Source organism: Anser anser, assembly GCF_964211835.1.
Source record: "Anser anser genome assembly, chromosome: 4".
NCBI classification, from domain to species: Eukaryota; Metazoa; Chordata; class Aves; order Anseriformes; family Anatidae; genus Anser; species Anser anser.
This window is the reverse complement of record NC_139724.1, coordinates 222,422-239,678: the sequence shown is the minus strand read 5'-3', so window position 1 is coordinate 239,678 and position 17,257 is coordinate 222,422. Positions and strand designations below refer to the sequence as shown.

At 47.8% G+C, this 17,257-nt stretch overlaps 1 protein-coding gene across 1 annotated transcript in view; it reads left to right on the top strand.

The window, feature by feature from the left end:
* Positions 1–14,879, top strand: part of LOC310899438 (uncharacterized protein) — a gene marked incomplete at its 5' end in the record, with an annotated part of 31,942 nt that extends 17,063 nt beyond the window's left edge. The window contains 2 exons of the mRNA XM_083835790.1: positions 11,367–11,711; positions 13,298–14,879. Of these exons, the coding sequence (XP_083691916.1) occupies positions 11,367–11,711; positions 13,298–13,704 (752 nt within the window). The 3' untranslated portion in view covers positions 13,705–14,879. The remainder of the gene's footprint in view (positions 1–11,366; positions 11,712–13,297) is intronic.
* Positions 14,880–17,257: the final 2,378 nt, after the last annotated feature.

Sequence of the window (17,257 nt, the reverse complement as noted above, 5' to 3'; positions counted from 1 at the left end):
GCGGTGGCGCCCCCTTGCGCCCTCTGCCGCCGCCTGGTGGCGAAAAGTGGGTACTGCAGGCGCCCCGGGGCCGCGCATGCGCGGTGGCGCCCCCTGGCGCCCTCTGCCGCCGCCTGGTGGCGAAAAGTGGGTACTGCAGGCGCCCCGGGGCCGCGCATGCGCGGTGGCGCCCCCTGGCGCCCTCTGCCGCCGCCTGGTGGCGAAAAGTGGGTACTGCAGGCGCCCCGGGGCCGCGCATGCGCGGTGGCGCCCCCTGGCGCCCTCTGCCGCCGCCTGGTGGCGAAAAGTGGGTACTGCAGGCGCCCCGGGGCCGCGCATGCGCGGTGGCGCCCCCTGGCGCCCTCTGCCGCCGCCTGGTGGCGAAAAGTGGGTACTGCAGGCGCCCCGGGGCCGCGCATGCGCGGTGGCGCCCCCCGGCGCCCTCTGCCGCCGCCTGGTGGCGAAAAGTGGGTACTGCAGGCGCCCCGGGGCCGCGCATGCGCGGTGGCGCCCCCTTGCGCCCTCTGCCGCCGCCTGGTGGCGAAAAGTGGGTACTGCAGGCGCCCCGGCGCCGCGCATGCGCGGTGCCGGCTTTCAATGCCCTCTTCCGCCACCTGCTGGTGAAAATCCGGTACTGCAGGCGCCTTCGGTCAGCGCATACCCTGTGGCGCCCCCTGGCGCCCTCTTCGCCACCTGGTGGCGAAAAGTGGGTACTGCAGGCGCCTCGGGGCCACGAGTGATGTTACTACATCATTTACTACATTTTTTCCTGCGAGTGATGTTACTACATTGATTTTGGTTTTGGGGTGTAATCTGTTATGCTGCTAGATTTTTCTTCCTGTGCAGAAGAAAAGTTGAGCTAATTCCAGTTAGCTTCAGTAACTTGCTTTCTCATATTGTCATTTCAATATTCAAAGCTGAAGCAAAAGCATTGGTATTGTTGCTTCTAGAGAGACGCCAGTTCTCCGGTCTGCACTCTGCATGCTGTTCAGATAAGCTAGAAAAAAATAAAGGAAAAGAAAAACAGCTGCTGCTTCTCCTGCTCTCTTTCTGCTTTCTACTTTCTTGTGCTTTGCCCCTCCCCTTTCCCAGGTGATTGGCTTTGGGTTCCAGGCAGGGCCTAATGGTAATTGAGTCACAGGCATCCCATCAGAGAGCTCATTCTGCCTGGGCTGCAGTTTGGGGTAAGTGCTTTGTTTTTGCTTCAGTCAGTTGCAGGGGTCTTTAGGTGGGTCAGAGTCTATGGACTGATGCGTTTCCAAGTAGAGATCGGTACGTCCTTCTTTGTGAGGTAACAACTAGTAGGATCCTTGCTGATCCTGGCTGGAATAATAATAATGCACAACACAGAAATCATATGAGAGATTTGGGGTCAGAATGGGAAAGTACTCGTGGATGAATCCCAAGGACCTGGTATCCCAAGGTCTCTTGAAAGTTCATTTTGTGATTAAAGCCTGGCAAGATACACAGAAAAAGCTCCAGAAGGTGGGGGTTGTAGTGAACAGTCACTGTGGGGGGCCCTCCTGCGGGAGGCCCTGGAGGTGTATATCGGGAGGGGAGATGAGAAGGAAAAGCAGAGAGCGAAACTAATGGTATTGACAGTGTAGCAGGTAGTGAGGCAGAGGGTTAGAGAGAGAGGAAGAAAATCATCTGGGGGAGTCAGGGCCAGGATGGAAAGGAGAGGAAGAGAGATGAAGGAATAGCAGGCAAGGAAAGACAGGCTTTGAAGTGTGGCCAGGCTGGCCGTTTCAAATAGGAATATCCAGAGTGGAAGAAGGAGGAGAGAAGGAAAATGGGAAAGTACAGGCTGGAGAAAGATAGAAGTGTTAAAAAGGGTTATTGAAGGTGTTAAAGGTGGGGTATGTAGTGTTTGACAGAGCTGTTTGAAGTTGAATGAGCAGGGAAAGAGGATGAAGGCATTATCTAAGTAACAGTCTAGAAGTTTTGGTATATTTGCTGTGATGTTTGGTCAGTTTCCCAAGTATGGGGGGGGGGGGGGGGGGGGGCAGCCTGCTCCACCCCCCCTCTCCCCCCCCAAACCTTGGTATGTGAACCCAATACACTGGGGCAGCTAGATCATTACTGGCTTGTAAAGTATCAGGGATTAAATTAACTAATGAAACCCTAAAAGTGATGGGGGTAGAAGGGGCTGGGATAACAGCCCCACTTTTGGGGGATACCAGGCTGAGAGTAGGGGATAAAATGATTACTGGGCAATTACTGTATGTACCAAAGGCAGGGACTAACTTGTAGGGAAGGGATTTGATGATGAAATTGGGCATTCAAATAGCAAATTGTTAGACTGGAATAACAGTGTTATTAATGGAGTGCTCTCAGGTCCTGAGAGCAAAGATCTATTCACCTCTGACTGGAAAGACCCTGAAATGGGGGCGGAAGCAACAATACAGATGGACAGTTTTACCTCAGGGGTTTACAGGGCCACCAATTTATTTGGGCAAGTTCTAGAACAGATTTTGGAGCAATTACAACCTCCCGAGGAGGTATTACTGTTACAAATATGTAGATGATCATTTATTGTCAGGACAGGAGAAAAGAGTTGTGAAGGAAGCTACTGACAAGCTATTCGGCTCGGGAGTATTGAAAAAGAAATTACAATATGTAGAAGGAGAAGTCAGGTATTTAAGGCATCTAATGTCTGAGGGAAAACAAAGAATAAATCCAGAGAGGATTCAGGGAATTGTTGAAAACTAAGAAAGAATTAAAAAGTTTTGAGAGATTTTTTTTTTTTTTTAAGGAATCAGGCACCACGAAGTCTGAGGGAAAATGGATACTCCCTGATGGGAGAGAAATGCTGAATAAAGCACCAATGAGGCAAATATTAACTGTTTTACATCAAGAGAGTCACTGGGAGGTGCAAGCAATGTGTGATGTTGTGCTAAGAAAGTATGTCTGTGTAGGAGTATACACTGTAGCGAAGCAAATATGCAGAGGATGTACCGTATGTCAAAAGGTAAATAAAAAGGTCATCCGTAACCCATCTAGAGGGGGACGGGAGCCAGGGATTTGACCTTTCCAAAGCATACAGGTAGACTTTACCGAGTTACCTAAAGTAGGGAGACTAAAGTACTTGTTTGTCCTAGTTGACCGGATGGGTGTAAGCTTTCCCCTCGGTATCTGCCACTGCGAACACGGTGGCTAAGGTATCACCGGAGCAAATAGTCCCTAGATATGGGATAGTTGAAAACATTGATTCAGGTCACGGAAGTCATCTCGCTTCACGAGTACTGCAAGGGCTAATGCAGGCCTTAGAGATTCAATGGAATTTTCACACCCCCTGGCACCCCTCCTCTTCTGGGAAGGTAGAGTGAATGAACCAGACATTAAAGAAGCAATTAACTAAGTTAGTGTTAGAAACCCAACTTCCTTGGGTAGAATGATTACCTTTAGCACTCCTCCAGGTTCAAACAGCACCAAGAAACGATATAGGAATTTCACCGTATGAGATGCTGTTCGGATTCCCCTATCTGGGCAGAAGGGATGAGATACCACAATTCAAAACAAGAGAAGTTTCCTAAGAACTGTATTCTGGGGTTGTCCTCTTCTTTGTCATCTCTCAGGACCCGTGGGTTGTTGGCTCAAACCCCACCTTTGGAATTCCCCATTCTCCACCATCAACCAGGAAATTGGGTCCTGATTCGGACCTGGAAAGAATCAAAACTCCAGCCTGAATGGGAAGGACTATTCCAAGTACTACTAACCACTGAAACAGCCGTAAGAACTGCACAAAAAGGCTGGACTCACTATACTCGAGTGAAGGCATCCGTCGACCCTAGTACCTGGGAAGCTGTTCCTACAGAAGACTTGTTGGAAGTTGAAATCGAAGAGAAAAATCTTGTAGTGGACTGTGAGCAGGATAAAAGCTTACAGTTGTAAACTAACCTTTTATTTTCACAGGTAACTAATGAGTGTGACTTGTGATTGAGAGAAGGGACTGGCCTATAGCGAATCAAAGTGCTCCCAAGGGGTTTTTGTTCTAGTAGTAGGGTACATATATCTTACTCTTTGTATTGGTAATTATTTGGAAACCTAAGGGTTAAAAATAATGACCGGGAAAAATCAACTATTAATTTTGTTTCTAGTGACTGTAGGCCTCAGAGAAGGCCTTGGTCAATTGGCAACTTGGAAAAGGCATGACCAGATAATAGTAAGATGGGATACCCCGTCAAAATAGGGGTGAATGTGACAGAGGGTTATGTACCACAATCTGTCATGTTTGATGCTTGTGAGGTGTTAGCTTGTGGAGATTTAAATGCCCAATGACAACTGAGCAGAGAGAACAAGTAACTGGGAGACACCCAACAGCCAGATTGAGAGCAGCTGTATGGAAACGATCCTCTATTGCCATCAGAGAAAGGGAGAAACTCAAGGAGAAAACAGGAGAGAAAACAGGAGGCTCTCTTTGAAATGTGGCAGTTCAAACATTTGAGATTGAAACAGGGTATGGGGATGTGAATGCCTGGATAGAATGGGTCAAATATGCTGTCCAGAGTCTCAACCGTAGCACTTGCTATGCTTGTGCCTCGGGACGACGGATTGCCCGGATAGTGCCCTTCCCATTGGGGTGGACCAGGGATTCCCAGGGGATGCGATGTATGATTGCATTGTACCAAGAAAAGACTGCCTGGGGAAATGAGGCCTGTAAGTCTCTCTCTTTGCTGTTCCCTTCCTTGCGTGATAGCAATATCAGGGTTCCCCCTGCATTCTCTACAGCTACAGGTGACCATGCAGCTTGCCTCTCACGGCAGGGTGTGAGCGCTACCCGGCATCTGGGAGAATTTGCCTTGTGCACAAGGACCTTGAATGCTACCAAGGACCTGATGGGAAACTGCTCAAGACTTGAGATCCCCAGGGCAGATCTGTGGTGGTACTGCAGAGGGAAGATCTTATGGTCCACCCTACCATCTAATTGGGGAGGCACTTTTGCACTTGTTCAATTAGCTATACCCTTCACCCTGGCATTTGAAAGAGAAACATCACAAATACACAGAAGAAGTAAAAGAGGCTCAGGAATGTCATTTGATGATAGAGTGTACATAGATTCTGTTGGGGTGCCTAGAGGAGTTCCCGATGAACAGAAAGCCAGGAATCACATTGCTGCAGGGTTTGAGTCGCTGTTCTGGTGGGTAACAATCAATAAGAGTATTTATTATAGTCAGCAGATATTCATAAATCATACAAGGGATGTGATAAGAGAAATCGCTGAACAACTAGATGCCACCAGCAAAATGGCTTGGGAAAACAGAATAGCATTAGATATGTTGATCGCGGAGAAAGGAGGGGTGTGTGTGTGTGTGATACTGAGCAACCATTGTTGCACTTTTATACCCAACAATACTGCCCCAGATGGCACAGTAACTAGAGCGTTGCAAGGGCTTCCCGCCCTTGCCAGTGAATTGGCAGAGTAATTAGGAACCGGCCCTTCCTTCGCGGGATGTTCGGAATCTTGGTTTGGTAAATGGAAAGGGATCCTAGCGTCCGTATCTGCGTCCTTGATCGTAGTATCAGGAGTTTTGACGGCCCTTGGTTGTTGCATTATCCCCTGTGTAAAAGGACTAGTACAGCGGCTCACTGAAACTGCACTATCGAAAGAAATGACCGTGGAGCCACCACCTTACTCACGTAAGGCGATGATATTAGAGGGGATGGAAAGCAAAGAAGGTGAAGAAGAGGAAGAGATCTACCAAATTACACCGCAGAGAAAAGTTTTGCAAAAATCAACAGTTTATAAAGAAGAAAAGGGGGGAATTGTGGGAATAAAAATGTTGTTTTTGCAGAGTTACGTTGTTTAGAGGGAAGGAATGCGGTGTTGAGATAGGCTCGCAGTGATAAGAAAGCTTAACGGACAACCTTGTAAAATGCAGACAACCGGACCCCTCAGAGCAGCTAGGTGAAAATCACGGCGTCAAGTCAGATCAGTGAAGAAACATTACCGCTTCAAACAGTAAAAAAGTCAAAAGAAATTTGAAATTGAACAGGCCGGCAACTGAAGGCCACGTAGTGTCTGTGAAGCGTCGGATAGGTTGTGAACCTGGAATACCCAGTCAGTGGGGAAACAGGGGAGGGTCCCGGTCGTCGAGAAAGAAAGTACATAAACCGTACTGTGTGACTAGTAGGCGCGCTCCTGCTTGTTGGACGCGTGCCATTGCGATCGCGAATAAATTACTACTTCACTGAGATCCTCGCCTGAGCCTAAGCTACTGGCTACGGAGTGTTTCTCACGCTCCCTGCGCGTAATCCTGGCTACAATATACCGCGTTATCGAAGGTGCCTTTTAAACAACAGTGATAGAAACTCAGGGGGCGATAGTACTGACCCTGGGTGTGGAATTATCCACGCAGGGAATAATCCACGCTGCACCAAATATGGTAGCCACAGGAGCGCTAATATACATAGCGCGTGCCAGATGCGACGTGAGAATCCTGCACCTGGATGGCCTGTCCCAAATGGCGAGAGGTGGTACTGGCTACGTGGCAATAAAGCCAGGAAGGTGTTGCCCCTGGGATGGAAGGGAGCTTGCACCCTGGAGGCAGTAATTCCAAACGTGACTATTATTGAAGACCCACAAAGCCAAAGCCCCCTTGAGACCACACGCAGGATTAAGCGGACTCCAGACAATTCTCTAGTAAAATTCTCTAGTATTTCACAGCTTTGCAAGGTGGTTTTTACCTCGGTGAGGGGTGGGTGAATTAGAAAAAGCTATTGTAAATATCTCCGCTATAACTGAAGAACTAGAAAATAAGTTTGATAAGTTTGCAAAAATAGCACCGTAGAATCGAATAGTATTCGATTCATTAATAACCTCATAAGGAGGAGCGTGCACTGTAATTAATGCTAGTTGCTGTATAGATGTAGATCAAACGGGACGGATTTGACTGATATTTGGGGGGAAAAAAAGGTATACTGGGGGGCGTGGGGGGGGAAAGATCCTACATAGAGTAGCTCAAGATGACAGTTCCTGGGCATTTAGAAACATGTGGGAGAAACTAACTTCGTGGTTACCTGAACAGAATTGGCTCAAACAACTATTTGTTGGTATTGTAAAAATAATGGCGTTGTACGCCTCCCATCCCCCGTGACATCCGAAGAAGACTATTGCGCCTTAACGTTGGAGAAACTCAAGAGCGCGGTACGTGAAGAGGTGCAAAAACAACAGTAGGAGTAAGGAAAGGAGAGGAGGGAGCTGTGAGAAACTAAGTTGTGTTTTTGCAGTAGAGAACTAATTTTCTGTATTCCGAGGTAGTTGTGCAGTCATAATGAGGAGAAACGCCACGTGGGTAAGCGGACAGTAGGCGGCCTCACTGTTCCGAAATAAGGCAGAAGCTTGAGGAAAAACAGGTTGAGCAGCGTGGGCACGGTAAAACAAAGATCACAGGTTCCTGAAACATAAGAAAGGGGAAAAAAAAAAAAAAGGAAATAAGAAGGGAGAAATTAAAGGGTTGAAAAAGAAGTAAAATTGTACATACATGGTACATACAGGGGAGGGGATCAGGTGTCGGGGAACAGGGACTAAAAGTTGATGCTGTGCTTACTGCAATGCGCTCCTGATCGGCAGGACGCCCGCCACTGCAACCGCGAATAAAATAGCCTCAGAGAAGATCGCGTGTCAAGAAAATTATTTGAGATGTTTCTCGCAGACAGACTTGACGAGAGAGGACCAAGAACACCCGCGCCTTCTTTAAAAATAAATAAATAAATAAATAAATAAAAAGGCAGCACGGGGGCAGCCTCAGGGTCGCCTTCCCACAGGGAAGCGGCGCCGTGATTGGCTGGACCGTGAGGGCGGATGTGGCGTCACGGCTAGCCTTAACTCAGGGCGGAAACGCTCCGTGATCGGCTCGGAGGAACGCAGGGCGGAGGTGCCGTGCAGGGCTTGCCGGCACTATGGGCGGAAGCTGTCGGGCCGGGCCGGGCCGCCGCGGCGCGGTGCCGCAACGAGGTTGGTGGTCGGCGCCGCCCCGGGCCGGGCCGGGCCGGGCCGGGAGGGGGCGAGGCGGCGGGCGGTTGGGGCGCCACGCGGTCGGCGGCTTCTGCGGAAACGGCCCTTGTGCGGGGCGGGGGCGGCGCCGGAGCGGAGCGGAGCGGGCCGGGCGTGCGGCGGGGTCTGCACTGCGCGGGGCTTCGGAGGGCTGGGGGAGAGGGGGGCGAAGCGGCGCGGGGGGGGGCGGCTGCGTGCGCTTGGCCGACTCCCCTCTGGGTCGGATGGACTGCTCCGTCCCGCGGCATGCTGGGAGCTGTAGTTCTGTGGCGCGCGGCCGGTCTTTCCCCGAGCCGGGGCCGGGGCCGGGGCCGGGCCGTGCGCGCCGGGAGGCGCAGGTTGCCGCTGGCTGCGAGCGCGGCTGCCGGCGGTGAGGCGAGCGAGAGCCTTCGGGGGCGCTTCCCCGGAGCGTCGGGCCGGGAGGGGTGGGGGCTGCGGCGGCCGGGCGCGGGTCCTCGCTGCGCTCGATCGTCGGGCTGCGCCTCGGAGGTTTTCCTCCCCCCGCGCGCTGACGGCCGGCTCTCTCCTTTCCCTGCGGCTCACCAGGGCAGAAGCAGCTCCCCGCCGCTGGGACCCCCGCGGGGTTTGTCGCCGAGCGAAGGTGGCGCGGCAGCTGAAGGGAGGAAAGCTGCAGCTGGCGTGCTGCAGTCGCAGGTTTCCCAGGAGAAAGAGCAGCCCGTCTGTCCCAGCTGTCCGGGTAAGTCGCAGCGACCTCCGGGTGAAATCCAGGCGTGAAGGGGATTTTGGTGGCTCTCTTAGACGGCTAGCCCTACCAAAGGTCGCATCGGTTACAAAAGGTAGTAGTAACCTTGCAGTTTGTGTGTTCTGTAACGTCTGTAGCACAATAAACTGGCAGGTGAAGGAATGAGCGGGTACAAATACACGTGACTCTACAGCTGAGATTAAATAACGTGCAGGTTCTTCTGTGTTTTGTCTTTCAAAGCGCGTTGTTTGACTCGGTGGTCCTTAACGATGATCCTCGGTGGTCCCTTCCAACTCAGGATATTCTACGATTCTGTTGTTGCCGAGCGCCTGAGCTTTTTGCTCACATTACTGAAGAAAGGAATGGCTGTGCTTCTTCCCCACCCCCCTCTCTTTTTCTTTTTTTTTCCTCTCCTCTTCTCCCTCGATGACGGGGACTCGAAATGTTTTTCTCAGATGTCCATGTGGAAATTTTAAAAAAAAAAAAAAAAAGAAGCTGATGGTGAACACTGACAGAATTGGGTGACACTTTCAAGGTAGAGGGCAAAGAACGTGGAAATTCCTAGTACGTTAGTGTTACTCTGTTAGCAAAACCGACGTACACGCCGCTTGCTGTTCCTAGTTTTTTGGTTTGGCCTGGTTTTCCTTTCAGAAGTCTCCCCGAAGGCCTTTGTGGACAAAACTTTGTCCCGCTTCAGCTTTAAGAATTATCCTAGAAACAATGAACAAGTGCTTGCAGGGCTTTATGGAACGCTAGTTGCGGTCAGTCAAGAACGACTTGGGAGGCAATTCCTTTCGTGGAATTGTAGAGTGATCGAGAGATCAAGGCCAGCGTTGTGAAGAAATAGTGCCAGGTTATAGTCACAGGTGACTGCCTTCTGAAGGGAACAGAGGCTCCCATCTGCAGACCAGACCATCTTTACCGAGAGCTTTTCTACCTGCCTGGGGCTTGGATCAGGGACATTGCTAGCGAGCTTACGAGCTTAGTTCAAACTTCAGATTATTCCCTACTCCTGCTCTTTCACGTGGGTACCAACAAGTTTGCAGCAAGAAGTCTGCGTTCAATCAAAATAAATTTCAGGGCCCTGGGAAGATAGCTAGAGGATTCAGAAGCACGGGTTATCGTCTAGCATTTTGGGATATATTAAACACAGTGTAGGCAGCTGGTCAAAAGAGGTGATTCTCCCACTGTATTTAGCGTTGGCGAAGCCTCTCCTTCAATATTGTGTGCGATTCTGGGCTCTACAATATAAAAAGAACGTTAAGATCCCTGAAAGCGTACAGAGGAGGGCAACAAAGCCGGTAAAAGGATTGGAAGGCACGCCCTGTGTGGACGCTACGGTACTTCTGCTAGCTCCTCGGAATTGTATATAGTCATGAGTAACGCTCCTGATTCTAAATACATAGTCTTTCCCTGCATATAAGCCGAACGCTATTCTACAATCGTTTGCTTCTTCCGGCAGTGGATTCTGTCTTTCAGTGATTTATGGGTACTTTACATGTCCTGGATATTGCTTTCCAGATACCTGGAGCTTGCTAGCTTTTCTGTCTCCCAGACGTGTGGCTGATAGTGGTCTAGTCTTGTGAGCTGTGCTGCCGTGAAGTCTGTCACCTGTTGATGTTGAAGGTACTTTTCTGGAAAGAGGAAGGTGGTAGGTACAGTTTCACACCAGGCCATCAACAAAATCACTTACTCTTTTTATCATCTCCAGACGTGTTTCCTTCGGTGGCTTCTGGACTTTGGTCCATATTGTAGGCCCCGAGAAGGAAGGAGGTTGGCTTTTCATAACCACAATTTCTTCCAGCTGTTTCAGATGGATTTCATGGTTGATTCTAGTTGAAATGACTGCCTCAGGAAAAAAAAATAACAAAAATGGTAGTCCAAACAACTTATAAAAAAATAAAAATAAAAAACAAACGAAAACACCGCTCCCATTTCCTCACAGCTTATTCATTTGCTGTGGTATCTTCTTTATGGAAAGAAGTGTCCTTTCCTTCCCAAGCTGTAAAGGAAGAGTTCAGGTACTCTTCACTTGTGCGCTTTAATCTGTGACGTGTTTGTTCGCATAGAACTTCTGGGAAGTTTGGCGGTAGAGTTTAGGGTTTACATGTTAGGTAAACAGAAGTATCGCTCAACTCAGAACATAGTTAAATAAAAGTACAATATTTATTTAAAATGAATAAGTGTGTGTCTATAGTCTTGTGTCCTTTCTTTGCAGAACTCAATAGTTAGCCTTTATACATATTTCTAAGTTGCCTGGTTTATCAGTGTACAACACAGCATTCGGGAATATCATCTGAGATTTTAGGTGAAGAGGACTGTCCTTTGTTCAGTTGTGCACTCTTGTGTGTCAGCCCTGATTCTGAACCGTATAAAAGCTGGAAACTTCTTTCCGGTTTTCTCTCTAACCTCACTGAAGTGTGGGTACTTCCCAGCGTACGTGATACTATTCAGCATGTGGATATTCTGTTTCCTCACACTAGCTACAATTCCGGTGAAGTTACGCATCTTGAGCCTGCATGTTAGTGTTTCATCCTTTCAGTTCCACAAAAGGAGGGTTCAGTGGAAGTTTTGAATCCTGTAGAGTGGAATACAGGTTTTTAGCCTCAAAGGCTTTAGTTATTTTTCCCTGGTGAGCTTTGGAACAGAAGATATGTAACATTAACAATTTTTTATTATTCATTTCAGGACTCTTTGACAGCCCTCCTGGATCCGATGATGCAAAGCTCACTGACATATCCTACCCAGGAGACCAACAATCGGTGACGTTTGGAACCAAATCCCAGGTGGGAAACATAAGTGATCAAAGTGGAGCAAGAATTCGTGTTGAGCATGGGGATTCAAATAACAAATGCATTTTCGGGAACTGGCTCTATCCTTCATCGCAGGTGAAAGCAGCTCTGTGGGCCCTCCAAGGAGGCACCTCTGCAGTGATTGCAAGTGGAACCCACCCAAAGATCTCGGGTCGTGTCATCACAGGTGTTGTGGAAGGGAAGAAAGTTGGAACTTTTTTTTCAGAGGTAAAACCTGCAGGTGAGTACGGAAGTAACATGTACATTGGGAGCTGTAGAGATTTCCTGGAAGTTTAGGGTCAAAATTTGGCTAGGCCTGCCTGTTCAACAAATGGGAAACTACGCTCTGCTTGACAAACGGCTTTTGAAAGGTAACTTTTAATGTTGGAATAGAACATCTTGAATCCTCTGCTCGGGTTCCTTCCAGCTGATGACTTGCTGCATCAGACTTGCATTCAAAGAACTGGGTAGAATTTGTATTGCTTTTAGTCTTAGAGGTTATCATCTATTATTGAAGATTCCAGGGTGAAAGCGTGCATATAGAATGTACGGCTGAACTAAGATAGTGTGTAGTTTGGGTTTTTGTCGTAAGTTCTTTTAATGACTCGGTCTTTTGTTACCGTATGCAGGAATGTTTTCCTGCCTCTGTGTTGCTGTGACAATGTAACAAGGGCCGCAGAAAGTCAGACCAAAGATCGGTGGTCTTAGCAGAATGGAACGAGTATAGAGCGATACTTGTGACTTGCACTTTAAGACAAGCCAATGCCTTTGAGTATAAAAACGCTTAATGTGTTTCTTGTAAAAATCGGCCATATCCTTTGAACCCATGTAAACACTTAGCATCCGTGGGTCACAGCAGTCACGAGCCTTAACTAGGTATTGTGCGTAAACTCTGGAGCTAGCACTATGTGGAGAACTGCTTCCTTTATTTTGTGTGTGTTTGTGGGCAGGAGGAGCGTTGAAGTTTGCTTCCTGCTAGCTTTTGATGCCCCCGCCTTCTGTATGGAAAGAGAACACGGGTGATCGATCTCTGTTCAACTTCTATGATATGAGACATCGTCTTTTCCCTCATCGTCTCTTTGTCACATGAAAAAGGTTTTTTCTTAGTCCTTTTCTACAGAAACTGTTCCAAAAGTTTGGCGATCCCTGTTTCTCTTGGCTGAAACTGTTTTTATTCTACTGTGACCTTTTTAAGATAGGCAAAAATAAAATTCTGTGTAGCATCCAAGATGCAAATGAACCTTCAGTTTATGAGATAGCAAGGCTAACTTTGAGTTTTGATTAGACTGGTGATGTTTCTTGTTGCCTTTCCTAGGCCTTTTCCAAAAGCTTAAACGTGTAAGTTGCTCTTCGACGCTGATGAGCATTGGGGTGATGTTTTCATAGGATTATGTGCAGTACCGAGGCCTGATTTCCCCTTTTGCCTCTGCATTTCTTCACGTTTATCTGCTTTGAATTGTGCTTGCTATTTGGTTGCATAGCGGCTGCAAAGGAATCACAGGCTGGTTGAGGTCGGAAGGACCTCCAGAGGTCACCCGGTCCAACACCCCTGCTCAAGCAGAGCCACCCAGATCTGGTTTTCCAGGACCACGTCCAGACAGGTTTTGAAACCTCACAAAGACCGTGACTCCACGACCTCCCTGGGCAGCCTACGCTAGTGCTCAGTCACCCTCACAGCGAAAAAGTATTTACTGATGTTCAGGAAACCACAGGAGGGGAACATCCTATGTTTCGGCCTGTGTCTGTTGCCTCCTTTTTTGTTCCTTGGGTACCAGTTAGAAAAGTCTGGCTTTGTCTTCCTTCCACCCTCCCTTCGTGTATTTACAGACATCGATGAGATCCCCTCCAAGCCTCCTCTTCTCCAGGCCGAGCGGTCCCAGCTCTCCCAGCCTGTCCTCATAGGAAAGGTGCTTCAGTCCCTTACCGTCCTCGTGGCCCTCCGTTGGACTCTTCGCAGTGTGTCCAGGTCTCTCCTGTACTGGGAGGCCCAGGCCCAGCACTCCAGGTGCGGCCTCACCGTTCCTGAGCAGAGGCGGAGGATCGCCTTTCTTGACCTGCTGGCAATACTTTGCCTAATGCCACCCAGGATACCCTCAGCTGCTTTTGCAGCAAAGGCACATTGCTGTTTCGTGTTCAAGTTGGCGTCCACCAGGAAACTTAGCTCCTTTTCCGAGAAGTTCCTTTCTGGGAAAAAGTGCGATATCAGCGCTTTTCACTTTGTCCTACTGCAATAAATTTGTATCAGCTATAAAGCTTTTCATCTTGTAACCCCACGTCTCAGACTATTACAAGTATGGTGAACAGCAAAAGTAAAGGTGAAATCTTACTGCGACCCTTCCTCTACCATGGAACGTGGTTACTCCCATTCTTTCTTTTGTCTTCTGTCTTCCAAAACACACTTGAAATAGTCAGGTAACTTTTTAAAATGAACTCTTATCTCCTCGCGTGTGTCACTTTTTTTCAAAGAACACGAAAATACGCTCTACTTTATAAAGTATGACCTCGCTTTAAAAAGCTGTTTTAACGCTCCTTAATTAAGCCTTCTTAATCAAGTGTCCGCTAGTTCTTTTCTTACTTCCTGTTATTTTCCTTAATGTGGGAATTCCTGCTCTGGCAATTTCTGTAGGACGCTTCTGAAATAGAAGTCCGGGCCTATTAGTCACATTTCAAGTCATCTGTCCTACAGACAATTTCAAGAGAGTTAAAAATGAAAACGTAGCCTATCCGTGAGCTACTTGAGAACTCCTTAGTGAAATGCTGCGTGAGCCTTTTGACTTGTTACTTCTGCTTCTGTTTCAAAACTTGTTCTGTATCGTTTCAGTTTGAGACAGGTTCTTTGATATCCACGCCAAGAAGAAAACCTTTCTTCCGTAGGAACCCTTCAGTGTGCACAGGGAGAGGCGTGGAGAGAGCAGCTATTCTGCAAGCTGTTACTCAGGCCGCTTTTGGCTTCCAGCGCTGTTTGTATATTCCCGTGTTGTTTTGCAATCTTTTCTCTTTTCGTTAGTTGTCTAATTAAACTTTTTCAAAGGATGCCTCCCTGTTTTCAGTTTTCTCCTAAATCTCTCCTGAGATTTAGCCGTCCTTGTATTCTTTTGCTCTTTGTCAAGTCTCTTTGATACAAGCTGTGTGCAGCTTTGATACGAGCTTGTTTGTCCCCTATGACCTGGATGATCTTGCTGAATCTCCGTGATGCCTTGAAAAGGGCTGTGCTCGGGGACCGTGGCAGCATTTTGGTATCTGATACAGATTTTCCTGTTCTGGCATACAGTGAATTTCTTTGATATGTCTGTTAGGACCGTACCTGTTTTCCTGCTTTGAGTAAAGAGTTGGAAGATGAAAGGTTAGCGTTCGTTTCCTCCCACATGGGCTGTAACCTTTGTCTGCGTGTCTTGTGGTTGTGTTTTGTTTGTTTGTTTGTTTTGGCAGGCCCTCCAGCAGAGCAGCAGGGTGAAAGGGCTCGAGCTGGTGGCAGGACCCTGGCAGCTCTGCAGCCTGAGCAGGTGAGAGAACAGTATGTGCTCACTCTTTAAGGTTGGGAACACGTGGCAAGCCTTAAAATACAGGTTTATAACACAAATGGGTCCTGGAAAAAATCAGCTGGCTCCAAGCATCCAGGGAGTCAAGACGGCGAGAAGATGTGTCAGTAGAAATGAGCTGAAGTGAGCCAGATGTCAAACACCACGGACTTCATATAAGGATGCAGTTGAGAAACTTTTCTCTTTCAGAGAGCGGAGATTGATTGTTGTCTTGCTGACTTGTTACGTGATCAGAGAGAAGAAATTCTCTTGGCAAACGAGAAGGACTTAGAAGAAGCTGAAAATAAAGGTAATATTATGGGTCCTTTCATGGTACTCCTGTTGTCATGAGCTTTTCTGGGCCTCAAAGGAAATGAGCAGAACTAGAATATTCCGTCACCTGCAATTGGATATTGCGGCTGTCACAGGTTAGTGAGCCCAGGACTTTGAGAGCTTGTCAGTGGAAACAGCTGCAGCTTCCATAATTACATGAGAGATGTCTTCATCAGAGAAGACAGAGAGGCCTTTGAAAACAGCAACCCACGGCATTGTTTAAAAAAAAAAAATAAAAAAATCTAAATAAATAAATAAATAGCGTTTTCTTTTGCCAAAGGAGGCTCGCTTTAGGAATTGAATATAGCAAGTATCTGCCCTGTTATCGTCATGTATGAAATAGCATGAGTATCTCCTGGGCTGGTTAACGTGATGTTTGGCCCCTGTGGGGAAGGTTGTTACTGAAAAATGATGCTTTCCGGAACGAACCATATTACCTTCTGACCGAGGAAAGTACAGTTCAGGCAGCATAGACTAAATCCGTTCTCTTGCGTTCGAGGGGTGCATCGAGAAGCTGGTCTTGGGTTAGAAAATGTGTGAAACTGGCACGTCGCAAACTGTAATGCAGAGAGGTCTTTGATAACAAAAGCGTATTTCTGTTGGTGAGTTACTGGAAGGCTGCAAGAAGTCTTGCCTCAAAAGACTCTTCTGAAATGAATTCTGTTGCCATCCCAATTTTTTTTCCTCTACGGGCACATTCTTGGGACTTGCTTCTGCAATGTCGAGAGTTATTCAGGGTTGGTTTTTGATACCCAGCGTAGAGAAGGAGTTAGCTTACGTTCAGGTGCTGCGGTTTCTGCACGTGTCTTATAACGTAGGTTCCCTGCTTAACTTGCAATTTATGAGGTTCCTACCAATGAGCACTTTCCTGTCCATGCCGAACGCAGCTGAGTTGCAGGCTACCATTAAACATCAAATGTTTGATATAGATTGCTAATAGCAAATCGCAACTGTTAAGAATATATGCTAAAAAAAAATTAGCACAGAAAGTAGAAGCTCTAGGCTGTGAGTGGTCTGTCCCATACTGATACTGCATGTTTGCACCGAGGCAGAATGATTGCTTTCACTCGCTTGTGGAGCGATGAGTCTAGGCTCTCACTGCTAGTATTTTTAGCAAGACTGATTGAGCATTTCTCTAACGTATGAGCAAGTGTTTGAGGAGCAAGTGATGGGTATGGGCACTTAGAAAGAGACTGCCAAAGGGCAGCTTCCTATTTTATAACTGAATTTTGTGAGCGTTGGTCCTCGTTTCATACTGAAGGGGAGTAGGCTCTAGTGAAGGGAGTATGTTCACGTGAAAGGAAAAGGCACTAGTCTCCCTCGTCTGCCATTATTACTTCCTTGCTGCTAGCTCTGTTCTTCATAGAAAGCCAGCATGTTTCCTCGTCACATTCTAGTCTGCCTGCCTAGACTTCAGCCTTTGCCTCCTGGGTCTCTTGCCTTGCATAGACAATCTCTCCCCTTCTCCTCTTCTTCTTCATCTCATTTGTAAACCTTTTATCAGGCTGATTCTTACTGCCTTCCCACCCCCACCCTCCGACCTTTTTCTATTTTTTCCTTTTTTTCTATTTTTTTTACAGACTTAGGATGGCTTGTCTTGTTAGTTACTTTTTTTCCTGCCAGCCCCCAGCCTCAAGTTCTCCGATGCGACTTCAGAGGATCATCTTTGATACCTCCGCATCTGAATAATACGGTTTCTGTCCCATGCTGTAGCTGACGGCAGGACGGACTCTGAGTGCAGAGGAGAGGTTGCTTCCTCCCTGGTTTCCTATTGCGTCCCATACTGGTTTGGGTAAGCAATTTCAGAGGAAATTTGACTTCTCCGTGGAGCAGCGTGCGCCTGACAGCTAGCTGGAGACAGCACACACGGCATTGAGTCAGCGCTCCGAGTGCGGTCCTGAGTTGCAGTAAAGGTAAAACAATTGCAGACTGACAG